The 13,291-nt window shown below is 42.9% G+C and overlaps 2 protein-coding genes across 2 annotated transcripts in view; one reads left to right on the top strand and one right to left on the bottom strand.

Annotated features, from left to right (window-relative positions):
* LOC122941932 overlaps window positions 1-13,291 on the bottom strand; it is a 275,413-nt gene that overhangs the window by 28,789 nt on the left and 233,333 nt on the right. Inside the window, 8 exon segments of the mRNA XM_044299430.1 lie at window positions 90-282; window positions 996-1,375; window positions 1,462-1,722; window positions 4,675-4,786; window positions 4,881-5,121; window positions 5,654-5,881; window positions 9,248-10,816; window positions 10,819-11,037. Of these exon segments, the coding sequence (XP_044155365.1) occupies window positions 90-282; window positions 996-1,375; window positions 1,462-1,722; window positions 4,675-4,786; window positions 4,881-5,121; window positions 5,654-5,881; window positions 9,248-10,816; window positions 10,819-11,037 (3,203 nt within the window).
* The window catches only part of LOC122939925 (zinc finger protein 501-like), a 551,407-nt gene that overhangs the window by 411,443 nt on the left and 126,673 nt on the right, over window positions 1-13,291 (top strand). The window lies entirely within an intron of this gene.

The following is a 13,291-nucleotide window of genomic DNA, read 5'->3' as shown; positions in this document are numbered from 1 at the left end:
CCCTGAGGACGTCCAAGCATGTCCCTGAGGACGTCGTTGATAAAATGTTGGAAGGTAGCAGGGGCATTGCAAAGGCCAAAAGGCAGGACCAGATACTCGAAGTGACCGTAGCGGGTTCGGAAGGTGGTTTTCCACTCGTCCCCCGGGCGAATTCGGACCAGGTTGTAGACTCCTCGGAGATCGAGCTTAGTGAAGACTTTTGCCGCCCGAAGTCTCTCGAGGAGTTCAGAAATCAGGGGGAGAGGGTACCGGTTCTTCACAGTAACATTGTTGAGAACTGGTCTGGTGCGTAACCGGCCCAGAAGAGAGCGGGGTCCCATTGACGGTTTCCAGATCGATGGGGGCTGCCCTGGTTACCAGTGGTATGTTGTTCTCATGGGCGAAGGTCAAGTCCATGAAATTTCCACCAGCCCTCGAGTCAAGCATTGCAGAGCAGGGAAGCTGTCATTCCCCAATGGTGATAAGGATAGATATAATGAAGTGGGACCCAGTACCTATAGTGTCCATGGTTTCAGAGGCCAAAGGTGAGATTGTGGCTTGTTGTAATTCCTGTAATTTAGTGACAGCGATGGTTCGGCGAGTCTTATTGGGGCACCTAATAGCGAAGTGCCCTGGCTCACCACAGTAAAGGCAGAGGCCTGCGGCCAGTCGTCCCTCCTTTTCAGCAGCCGATAAAGTCTTGCGCAGTGCGTCGATCTGCATCGGCTCGGTGGAGGGTTGGTGAGCCGGCTGAGTCGTTGGAGTGAAAGGGTACGCGGGCCTCTTTCTCTCCTTCTTTCAGCGAGTCTCCGGTCAATACGGATACACAGTTGGACGAAATCATCCACATCGTCTGGGGCGTCTACCCTGGAGAGCTCATCCTTTATAAGTTCAGAGAGTCCGTGGCGAAATGGACTTTTCTGGGCAGCTGGGTTCCAGGTGGTGTCCGTGACCCAGCGGCGGAACTCAGAGGTATACTCGGCTACAGAGCGTCTTCCCTGCCGTAGACTGTGCACCTAGCCTCGGCAGTCGCGCAGCGGTTAGGGTTGTCGACTTGGCTCATGGCTGAGGTGAAGTTGTCTAGGTTATTCAATAAGGGACTGTGGGATTCCACATATGGGGATGCCCATGGCAGGGCCTCGTCAGTTAGAAGGTTGATGATGAACAAGATCTTCTTTCTGTCCGAGGAAAAGGAGCCCGGCTGCATCTGAAAGTAGAGGAACCCCCGAAATTGGCGCCGATCGCCGTTAAACTTTGACGGGAGAGGCATGCGGGTGTCTGTGACCGCGCCGTGTATGTCCAGCAGTTGATGCTGCAAGTCGATAATTTCCCTCTGTTGGCTCTGGATTGTGCCTTGAAGTTGAGCCATTTCCTTTTGGGCAGTGGCGCCAAACTCCTGAAGTTCTGAGATTTGTTTGCGCAGGGTGGCCATCGCGGACCCCATTTTAATGGCTGGTTATTCTGTTAGGGGTGCTAACTCACCTGCGTGGGAGGGCACCGGGCAGTGTACCGGGTGGAGTCCAGTAGCGGGAGACCGCAAGGAGAGAGGCGGGGTGGAGGTGTCTGGGTCGACAGCAGAGAGGTAGACGGTAGTAGAGGATCAGGCAAGAGAGTAGTCGGGGACGATTCCGAGGTTGGCAGCAGTCGAGTTGGTAGTAGTAGCAACAGAGGAACAGCGGTAGATACAGCAGGATCAAGTTCAGAAGAACAATAACCAGTGGGGGTCAGGTGCAAGAGGCTGGGCTTATAAAGAGGAAGTAGCAGGTGCAAGGAATCACAGAGATTAACTAGGCAAGGCTGGAACAAGGTAGATCAAAGAGTTCAGTAGAAGGAAAAGTCCAGAGGGGTTGGTAGCCTAGTGGCTAGAGCTACCGCCTGGGACATGGCCGGTCACGGGTTCGAATCCCAACAGTCTGTGTGATGTGTATGTAGCGGAGCTGTCTCTGTGTGATGTGTATGTAGCGGAGCTGTCTCTGTGTGATGTGTATGTAGGAGCTGTGTATGTTTGTGTGTGTACTATGTGCCTGTAGCACAGTGTATACAGAACAGCGTAGTCTACCGTTCTGTTGTGTCTGAAGGAAAGCCTTAAGTGAACAGAAAGCTGATTACAAATACAAATCCTTTAGACCCCATTTGCCCCATTGAAGTGAATGGATCTGACACCGTATACATCTGAATATTGTTCTGTATTCCTCTGAAGGAAAGCCTCGCGGGGGGTAAAGCGCAGTATGAACCCAGCAATCAAGCAAAGTCTTTTTAATTGAGAAGCAGGGTCCGGTACACCGTAAAGCAGAAACTTCCAAACACCTTCACACAAGGAACTAGACTGGCTAGTGAATATAATTGCTCAGGCACATTCCTGGGGCAAGAAGCACTTTTAAATACATCCTGCAACCCAGCCATTGACTGGGGAGATAGAGGGCGTGTACGTGCTGCCTCACAAAAGGAGAGACAAACCCGTGCACATCCTAACAGGACAGGACTCTAAGCAGGAAGGAAACTCCTGCATGGAGCCCAGGTACAACAGTTTAAGCTACCTGCTGCCCACACTTGTCAGCATGCAGTATAGCAGCAGGAGGGAGTGAGGGAGCCCATGCCCATGTAAAGGGGCAGCAGCGCAGGCACAGAGTGCTGGGCTTACACCCCCTCTCCTCAGGCCTGGCCCTAGACCAAAAAATATATATAAATCATAAAAAGAGGGGCATTGATGTTCTTTCTTGCTTCCCAAATTCTTTCCTCATACTGAACCCCTTCCAATCCACAAGAAACAGGGTTCATCCCCAGAATACCTTTTACCTCATAGACATTCTCTTCACTGACCGCAAAAGGAGCTGAAACAGGTTTCTTGACGAAACAATTCAGGACGACATGTTTTAGCAGGGAGATATGGAAGGCAGCTTAAGCTTGCAGTAAATGTCATAAATTTGTTCGAGGATCTTAAATGGACCGATGAAGCGCTGATCCAATTTGTAAGAAGGTATTTTGTGCCTGATATATTTGGAGGCAAGCCACACTTTATCACTAGGACGGAACTGGTGACTTCTTGGAAGAGTCGCTGATATGGTTATTATACGAAAACTCAGCCCAAGGTAATGGCTCGGCCCAGTCATCATGATGGAGATCGGTGAAGTGTTGCAAAAAATTGGTCAGGATTTGATTGACACATTCCACTTGACCATTAGACTGAAGATGATAAGCCAAAGTGAAGTCCACACATTCAATAGCTTACAGAGAGCTCTTCAGAACTTTGAACTGACATAATACGATGAGGAAAACCATGGAGGCCAAAATGTGTTCTAATATATTTGCTGAAGAGCAGAAACAAAACCAGGCAGAGGGCAAAAGTGTGCTATTTTGGAAAAACTATCCACCACAACCCAAATCACAGAACACCCAGAGGACAAGGGTAGATCAGTAATAGAACAAAAAGTAGGAAGCCCGGTGGACGGTGGTTGGAGGTTGTATTCTGTGCACATGACAGACAGGCAGCGACACACTTTTTGATATCTTGCCATAGAATGCAAAAAAAGGGAGTCAGTCAGCATATCCCAATGCGCAGGTGCACGATGCCATGGCTAGAAACACGAAGAAAAAAAACACAATGCAACAGCACTCTGCAAACACAAATAAAGTACAATAATGCCATAATTATAGAAAATATTCTGGTGCTAATGCTTCGCTTATTTTGTAAATTTGAGATTCTTGGCAAATACATTTTGTAGAAAATTATTTGGGCCCGTCTGCCAAACGTCAAGGCGATCTCTAAAAGACGGGAACCGAACTCTAAATCCTACCTGTTATGTGCCATATTGGCCACCATAAAATTCAGGGAGTGTAGGTCCCACATGCATGCTGGGTCCACTCTGCTTTTTACCATTTTTGGTGCCATAATGGCCTCCATTAAATACAGGGAATGCAGGTACCAACGTGCATGCTGAGCCCACTATATACCTCTCCTGGTGCCAGACAGCTTCCAATGAATGCAATGAGAGCAGGCTACAGCTTTATAATTACACTGATTAAAATTAGCCTATGGGGCAGAGAGGCTAGTCAGGGGTGCAAGACTAACTGGGGTCAGTCACATCTCCAATATAAACTGCAAAAAAAGGTTGTCAGTCAGCACATCCCAGCAGGTGCACGCTGCCATGGCTAGAAACACGAAGAAAGAAAAACACAATGTAACAGCATTCTGCAAACACAAATAACGTATAATAATGCCATAGTTATAGAAAATATTCTGGTGCTACTGCTACACTTATTTTGTAAATTTTAGATTCTCGGCAAATAAATTTTGTACAAAATTACTTGGGCCGTCCGTTTTTTTTCTTCTTGCCGTATTAATGGCCACCAATACAGTTGGGCAAAGAACTTGAAAGTCTTTCATTGTCTGGTGTGAACTACAATTTTTGTGGAATAACCCCAAAGTAAAACTTGCTTTCTGAGGGTCTGCACAACAAAAGTCTTTCCGGGCGGAAAAACAACAATTTTTTTTGCTGGATCAATTATGTGCTCCTCCTCCAAGTCGATAGCATCAAAGGACCTTGAGAGAGCATCTGCTTTGATAATTTTCTCTGGGGCACAGAAATAAAGAACAAAGTCAAAACGGGCAAAGAATAAGGACCACCTGGCTTGATGAAGATTCAATCTTTGTGCAGACTGCAGAAAGGTCCGATTATTGTGGACGGTGTAGATTACCATAGGATGAGATTCTCCCTTCAGAAGGTAATACCATTCTCCCAGTGCCATTTTGATGGCTAACAACTCTCTGTCCCTAATCGAGTAGTTGCGCTCAGGAGCAGAGACGGCCCTGGAGAAGAAACCACAGTTCACCATCTTACCCGAGGAAGCTTTTTGTTAAAGGGCCTCCAAGAGACGATGCATCCACCTCAAGATAGAATTACTTGTTAGCATCAGGATGATGGAGAACCGGAGCCACAGAGAAGGCCTGCTTTAATTTATCCTCAGCTGTCCAATTCTTGGGATTTGCTCTTTTGTGGGTCAAGGTAGAGATGGGAGCTGTCAAGTACGAGATGCGGGTGCGAACTGGCGATAGTAGTTGGCGAATCCCAGGAACCTCTGGATTGTTTTTAAACCAGAAGGACAAGGCCACTTTAGAATAGCTGACAGCTTCTCGGGATCCATCTGCAGGGCAATAACAGATATTATGTATCCTAGGAATGAAAGTGAAGACTGCTCAAAGATACATTTCTCAAACTTGTGGGGTCATTTATCATACTGGTGTAAAGTAGAACTGGCTTAGTTGTCCATAGCAACCAATCAGATTCCACCTTTCATTTTTGACAGCTCCTTTGGAAAAGGAAAGGTGGAATCTGATTGGTTGCTATGGTCAACTAAGCCAGTTCCACTTCACACCAGTATAATAAATGACCCCACAAGTTCGAGAAATGTATCTTTTAGCAGTCTTCACTTTCATTCCTAGGATACATAATATCTGTAAATGACCCCATTGGTGTACAGACGATTTTCTCTTAACCGATGATGAACCTGACAAACCTGCCTCCGGCGAGTAGCCAAATCTGGAGAAAAAAGAGATCATCTAGGTACACCACAACACAGGAATAGAGCAAGTCTCTGAAGGTGTCGTTTATGAATTCTTGGAACACTGCAGGGGCATTGCTTAGCCCAAAGGGCATCACCAGATATTCGTAATAACCTTTGAGGGTGTTAAAGGCAGTCTTCCACTTATCCCCCAGACAAATCATGATCAGGTTGTAGGCCCCACGTAGGTCTAATTTAGAGAACACTTGAGCTCCCCTGAGGTGGTCAAACAATTCAGGAATAAGAAGAAGAGGGTACTTATTTTTTACGGTATTCTTGTTAAGACCCCTGCAGTCGATGCATGGATGTATGGAGCCATCTTTCTTCTTCACAAAGAACAAACCTGAACCAGTCAGAGAGGAAGATTTGCGGATAAATCTTCTGTCGAGGATCTCTTTCATATACTCAGACATATACTAAGTCTCTGCTGGTGACAGGGTATAGATGCGCCTAAGAGGAGGCGAGGAACCCAGAACCAAGTCAATAGGGCAGTCATACAGCCTGTGGGAAGGTAGCATCTCATCCTTTTTCTTGTCAAAGACTTTCACATAAGCATGATAGATTGGAGATTGGGTGGTACCTGAGGCGACTACGCCAGCTGAGCAGAAGAAATAAACCTCCCAAGACAGGACTGTCCCCAAATAAGCACCTCTAGTAAAAGAACAGGTCCATGAATATGAAGCCACGAACGTCCCAGGAGGGGAGGATGAGAAAGACTTGAGAGGACCATAAACAAAATTTTCTCAGTATGAAGCGCTACCACCTGTAATTTTATAGGTTCAATGATTAACTAAATGATGCCCCTGCCTGTCCATCATATTCCATAGGGTACTGCTCCTATACCTACTACTACCCTTACACAGCTGCACATCTCCTGTGTTGTTCATCACTTTCCATACTGTACTGCCACTGCTACTACCCTTATAAAACCACATGTCTTCTACCATGTTGATCATGTTTTATACTGTGCTGCTGCTCCAATGAAAAGGGGTTATTTTTTATTTGGACTGAACTGAATATGATGACCGAATCAATAGAATTGCACCAGAAACAAATTAAGAAATTTTCCCATCTTTAATTGTATGAACTGTTGACTCAGAGTTCATAGAAAGTAAAAGAATAGGTCAAAAACTAGCCAACCCTGTGGGACATCATGTAGTGTTAACAATTCTGCTTAGAGTTTATATTAAAAAATGAGTATTCAGATTGTGACACATTTACTAATTCGGCCTAATTGTTGGCTATCATCCACAGCAACTCTTGGTATACTAAATTTGGAACATTTAATTTGCTCATAAAAATGGTGCTTCCTCAAAATAAATATGTGCCATATTGGCCTCCATAAAATTCAGGGCGAGCAGGTCCCACATGCATGCTGGGTCCACTCTGCTTTTAACCATTTTTGGTGCCATAATGGCCTCCATTAAATACAGGGAATGCAGGTACCAACGTGCATGCTGAGCCCACTATATACCTCTCCTGGTGCCTGACAGCTTCTAATAATTACAATGAGAGCAGGCTACAGCTTTAAACTTACACTGATTAAAATCAGCCTATGGGGTAGAGAGGCTAGTCAGGGGTGCAAGACTAACTGGGGTCAGTCACATCTCCAGTTCAAACTGCAAAAAAAGGTTGTCAGTCAGCACATCCCAGCAGGTGCACGCCGCCATGGCTAGAAACACGAATGTAACAGCATTCTGTACACACAAATAACGTACAATAATGCCATAGTTATAGAAAATATTCTGGTGCTAATGCTACACTTATTTGTAAATGTTAGATTTTTGGCAAATACCTAGACTATGAAGTGATTTCAGTGAGGGTCATTAGACAGTTTTATTTTTTCACTATTGTAATTGGAGGATATTTCTCTGTGGTATATGTCCCAATTTTAATTGCTGTTACTTCATTGGTCTTTCTCTCTAGTATTATGGAGGCATTCAGTCTTGGAGGTACTGGAAGTTGGCAATGTATTGTCTTAAGTTGTAGCTGTAAAAAGTGAAATGTCATTTCAGTAGATCTAAGATGGATCAGCTGGGGAAAGAGGTCAGTGTTTGGTCGAGGGCTTTGCCAGTGCCGCTTTTTTTCCAATTTGCAACCCCAGAAGCAAACACCTTTACTAGATGGGTGGCCTTTATACACCTTGGAATTTGTTCTTAAATATTTAGATGCAGTGGGTTCAGAATATAATTCTTACTCCTTCCATATTAGCTTTGCCAAGCAAGGTTATCCCAGGAGTTCATAATATAGGGTAATTTAAGTCTGTGCACTGTAAGATCTATGATCAACCCTCATGTGTTGTACTGTAAGTCTATTTATCAGGTGATACAGAAAGAGTGGGCATTAACTCAGTTTTTGGTTGTGGTTGGTTGTGGTTGGCTGCAGGGGTCATAGGGTCAGGCGTTGGGAAATCATCACTCCTGAAGCAAACAGAGAATGGCAGGGACTGATCAGCTTCAGAATAGAAGTGGGGAGCAGTGAGGTTAGTATGGTTGTTTTATTTAATTTATGTTTACAATGCTGAGCCATTTTAAAGAATTTTTTCTCTGGACAACTTTCTTACAGTGAAATATTGTATGTGCATGGTTGATACATTGGTGTGTTATCTGGAGTCTTAAACAAAGTCTTGAACACAAGACATTTAGTGGTTATTGCATATATTTAGTATTTTTTCTTTACTGTGGATTCTGGGCTACATGAATAAATAGGCTTAAACAATGCTAAGTGAATAAAAGATTTACAGTTATATCATACAAAGTAAAGAAACAGATGTTGGTAAGCTCTCGATACACACAAATGCTCATCTGGTATGTCGTTTTGAAGCTGCCATCTAAGCTAGAAGTGGTAGAAACTAAAATAGCCAAAATTAGAGATCAATTAACCACCACATACCTGCATAATAATCAAATGACTTTTCAAATGTGCGCTTGCCTGCTGTTTTAAACATACTTTCCTCTATCTCAATCAGTTGCCTCATTACAGAGACATTCCTGCTTTTACTTTATGCAAATGACCTGCTTGGAGCAACAAGGGCATCGCCATTTCTCCTTGTAGAACTAAAGCTCCACTCCCTTTGGCTGTTGGCTGCACCCCTCAGCTCGGGTATCAGTGCATGCACAGTTCAGCCCTGATGCTTGTCAAGGCTAATGACATCTGTACTAAGTACCTGTGGCAAGCATCAGGGCTGTACTGCGCATGCACTGATTCAGTGTCGGTGCACGTGCAAAAACACATCCCTAGGTGAGATTACATCTCCCATCCCTGGCCCTGGAAGCTTGGTGAGGGGCGTCCAAAAGCTAAATGGAGCTGAGTTTTAGAAGCTAGGAGGTGCAACGTCGATGCATTTATTGCACCAAACAAGTCATTTGCATAAAATAAAAGCAGGAATTTGGAATGGGAACACTAATCAAGACTGGTGGAAAGTGTGTTTAAATCAGCAGGCAAGTAGATATCTGAAAAAGTGATTTTGATTACTGTGCAGGTATGTGGTGATAGATGCCCTTTAACCCCTCCATACAGTAATCATCATTTAATGTTTTTCCACACGTATAAAATATGGCTTTACTTTGACTGTAACAATTAAATTTTTCCCCAAGTAGAATTTGTTAATAAAATTAAAGAAAGTGGCTGCTTCCCTGAGGAGTTTTGATGAGCTTTTGATGTGCAAGATGATGGGATTTGTCAGTAAAACATTTCTCACATTCTTAGCATAAAAATGAATTTTCTCTTGCGTGAATTCTCTTATGTTTAGCAAGCCTATATTTGTCTATGAAACATTTCCCACATTCTGTACAGGAAAATGGCTTCTCCCCTGTGTGAATTTTTTGATGCATAACAAGAGCTGATTTCCGGTTAAAGCATTTCCCACATTCTGAACATGAAAATGGCTTCTCCCCTGTGTGAATTCTGTGATGTGCAAGGAGATCTGATTTCTGGGTAAAACATTTTCCACATTCTGAACATGAAAATGGCTTTTCCCCCGTGTGAATTCTCTCATGTTTAGCAAGATTATATTTATCTATGAAACATTTCCCACATTCTGAACATGAAAACGGCTTCTCCCCTGTGTGAGTTCTCTGATGTATAACTAAAGCTGATTTAACACTAAAATATTCCCCACATTCTGAACATGAAAATGGCTTCTCCCCTGTGTGAAATCTTTGATGTATAACCAGAGCTGATTTAACACTAAAACATTTCCCACATTCTGAACATGAAAATGGCTTCTCACCTGTGTGACTTCTCTCATGGCTAGCAAGCTTATATTTATCCATGAAACATTTCCCACATTCTAAACATGGAAATGGCTTCTCCTCTGTGTGAATTCTCTCATGTTTAACAAGATATGCTTTCTGGTTAAAACATTTCCCACATTTTGAACATGAAAATGGCTTCTCCCCTGTATGAGTTCTCTCATGTCTAATAAGATGCGATTTATGACAAAAATGTCTCCCACAGTCTGAACATGAAAATGGCTTCTCCCCTGTGTGAATTTTTTTATGTCTAACAAGATCTGATTTATGACTAAAATGTTTCCCACATTCTGAACATGAAAATGGCTTTTCCCCTGTGTGAATTTTCTGGTGTTTAACAAGATGTGTTTTCTGGTTAAAACATTTCCCACATTCTGAACATGAAAATGGCTTCTCCCCTGTGTGAATTCTATGATGTATAATAAAAGCTGATTTGACACTAAAATATTCCCCACATTCTGAACATAAAAAAGGCTTCTCCCCTGTGTGAGTTCTCTGGTGTTTAACAAGATGTACTTTCTGGTTAAAACGTTCCTCACATTCTGAGCATGAAAATGGCTTCTCCCCTGTGTGAATTCTCTGGTGTTTAACAAGATATGCTTTCTGGTTGAAGCATTCCCCACATTCTGAACATGAAAAAGGCTTCTCCCCTGTGTGAATTCTCCGATGTTTAACAAGATCTGATTTCTGGATAAAACATTTCCCACATTCTGAACATAAAAATGGCTTCTCCCCTGTGTGAATTCTATGATGCATTACAAGAGCCGATTTAACACTAAAATGTTTCCCACATTCTGAACATGAAAATGGCTTCACCCCTGTGTGACTTCTATGATGCTTATCAAGATTATATTGATTTATAAAACATTTTCCACATTGTGAACATGAAAATGGTTTCTCCCCTGTGTGAGTTCTTTGATGTTTAATGAGAACGGATTTCTGGATAAAGCATTTCCCACATTCTGAACATGAAAACGGTTTCTCCCCTGTGTGAATTCTTTGATGTATAACAAGAGCTGATTTAACACAAAATTTTTCCCACATTCTGAACATGAAAATGGCTTTCTCACTTTGTGACCTCTTTGATGTTTATCACCCCTTGTGCGACTTTTCTTCTGTGATAGAGGGATGGAGGGTCTATCTGATATAATGAAATGCTCTTTATATGTATCTTCTGTTATACCATGATTATTAACTTTGAAATATGAAGCCATCAGATGTCCCTCTGGGCTCTTGGTAGGATCATCTGCACAGAAGACACAGTTTATTAATATTAGGACATTAACATTATATTGATATTTTATAACTTTTCTGTATATAGATGTGTGTATACAAATTGCAAGGCTTTTTGCAAAATACAATTATTAACTCTATGATGGGAAAACAGATCACAAGCTATCAGTAGACCTCAAATCAAAGTAGAACATCATGACGTTAGGTCACAAGGTTGTTCTATGTTGAAGTCAGCATCTTCATAGGTTTCAATGTGCCTACGAACACTCTTTTCTAATAAAATTCTTAGTGGAAAATCATAACGAGGACTATGAATCAGTGCTATTAGGTGGTGGCCGTCTCACTACAGTTGATGGCTACATGTAGAGAGGACGATCACAATGGTCAGGCATGAAGAAATTATAGCTTTGGAGCAAATGTAAAGCTAGTTTAGCATGTGTAGTTTTCAATTAAAAAATAAATAAATTATTTGCTGAGGCTAGGACTCAATAAAAACAAGAAAAAGTGCTTTATATTTCATTGTCCTTTATAATCTACTCCTGGCCTTGTCTAAACAATTTATATAAGAAACATCACCAAAAATTGCAGATGCTAGTTTGGCTAATTATTATTGTCATCACAAATATGGGGCACTGGGAGATCTTAGAAACGGGATGCAAAAGAATCTGCAGCAGTGTCTTCCACAAGACATGAGTGATACTGGACATCGGAAACCACAGCAAGCATTCACTGACCACTGGGGAAACTCCTCAATGGTTTTTTTTAAAACAATGTAATCATTGTAAAACATCCCCCCACTGCCCAGGCCCCTCATATAGATGGTACTTACTCCATTCTCCAGTACCCGCGTAGCTCCTGCTTCCCGCATGACCGCCGCACAGATCAAAACATCCGGCGAAGGGGGGAAGCCAATAGCAGGCCGACGGGAATAAGCATCGCGGGTGCCAGGGAGCTGGGTAAGTACCATCTACATGAGGGGCCCGGGCATTGGGGGAGATGTTTTACACGTTGGATAACCCATTTAATTACAACAAGCAAAGTGCTCTTGATTATTTATTTGGGTAAGAAAATCTTGACTTCTGTATAGATAGCAGGCAAGATACAGCCAGTGTTGAGAGATGGGCCTTCTTTTATTTTAACTGTTTAGCCTGCCGTGATGATGGCTCCGTCATTAGACTCTCCCTTTTTCATAAAAAGCCATGATTGCATTAGAAATGAATGAGTCAGTTCAGCACAAATCAAATTAACTACAAATTTCCAAAAGCTTTTTCCAGCGATTCCTTAAGCATTTGGGATCATTCCTGCAGAAACCACTCAAAATGGTCTCTGCCATTTCACAGATCGAAAGATTGGAAAAAAAATAAAAAAATAATGGATTTGTGATGATTTTCATATACTTCCAGCTGATGCTGATGAATAGACCTGCCATTACTAATAGTGGGTACTGGCTATTTATCACTGGCCCAAAGATGCCACTGTTGTTGTCTGCCTGTCTATCATAAAAAGTCATGATTGCAGTAACACCAATCGAATTCCCTGTGACATTTCCCAAAATCTTTGTTTTCCCACAAATCCAAAACTTCTGGGATATGTCTCTTACAAATCGCTTAACATTGCGACCACCATTCAATTGTTGAGAACACAGAGTTGAAGGATCACATGACCCCAGGTGCTGTCCCAGCAGGATAAATTGCCCATTATGTCCTGCAGTCAACCTTAGCCAATCAGGAGGGACTATACTGATGACTCAGTGGATGTGTCATAAGTACTATATAACATTTCAACCCAAAAATGCATGTGTTTTCTGGGCTTATATTTCGGAGGAACAGGAAATATGCCACAGAACAGAGATCTTCTCTTAAAACAAAACAGAATACAGAGAGAGAAAGGGAGAGGGGATCTTTCACAGTGAGAAGTAGACAATAGCCAGTTACTAACTGACAGAAGTCAGTTTGTCATTGTGTAACCTAGCGAGGCTGTCTGAAGCTGACAGCCATTCTGAGTGGGTGTTGTAGCATTTAGGCTACATTCACACGACCGTATGTGTTTGGTGGTCCGGCCCTATGATAGAAATGCCTATTCTTGATTGCAGACAAGAATAGGATATGCTCCATCTTTTTTGCGGGGCCGCGGAACGGATCTACGGATGCGGACAGCACTATGTGTGCTGTCCGCATCTTTTGCGGCCCCATTGAAATGAATGGGTCCGCACCCGTTCCGCAGCCAAAAATACGGCCGTGTGAATGCACCCTTATAGTTATACTACT

This window comes from Bufo gargarizans, chromosome 6 (genome assembly GCF_014858855.1).
Source record: "Bufo gargarizans isolate SCDJY-AF-19 chromosome 6, ASM1485885v1, whole genome shotgun sequence".
Taxonomy (NCBI): Eukaryota; Metazoa; Chordata; class Amphibia; order Anura; family Bufonidae; genus Bufo; species Bufo gargarizans.
Note: the sequence above shows the minus strand (reverse complement) of the source record. Positions and strands in the feature narration are given on the sequence as shown.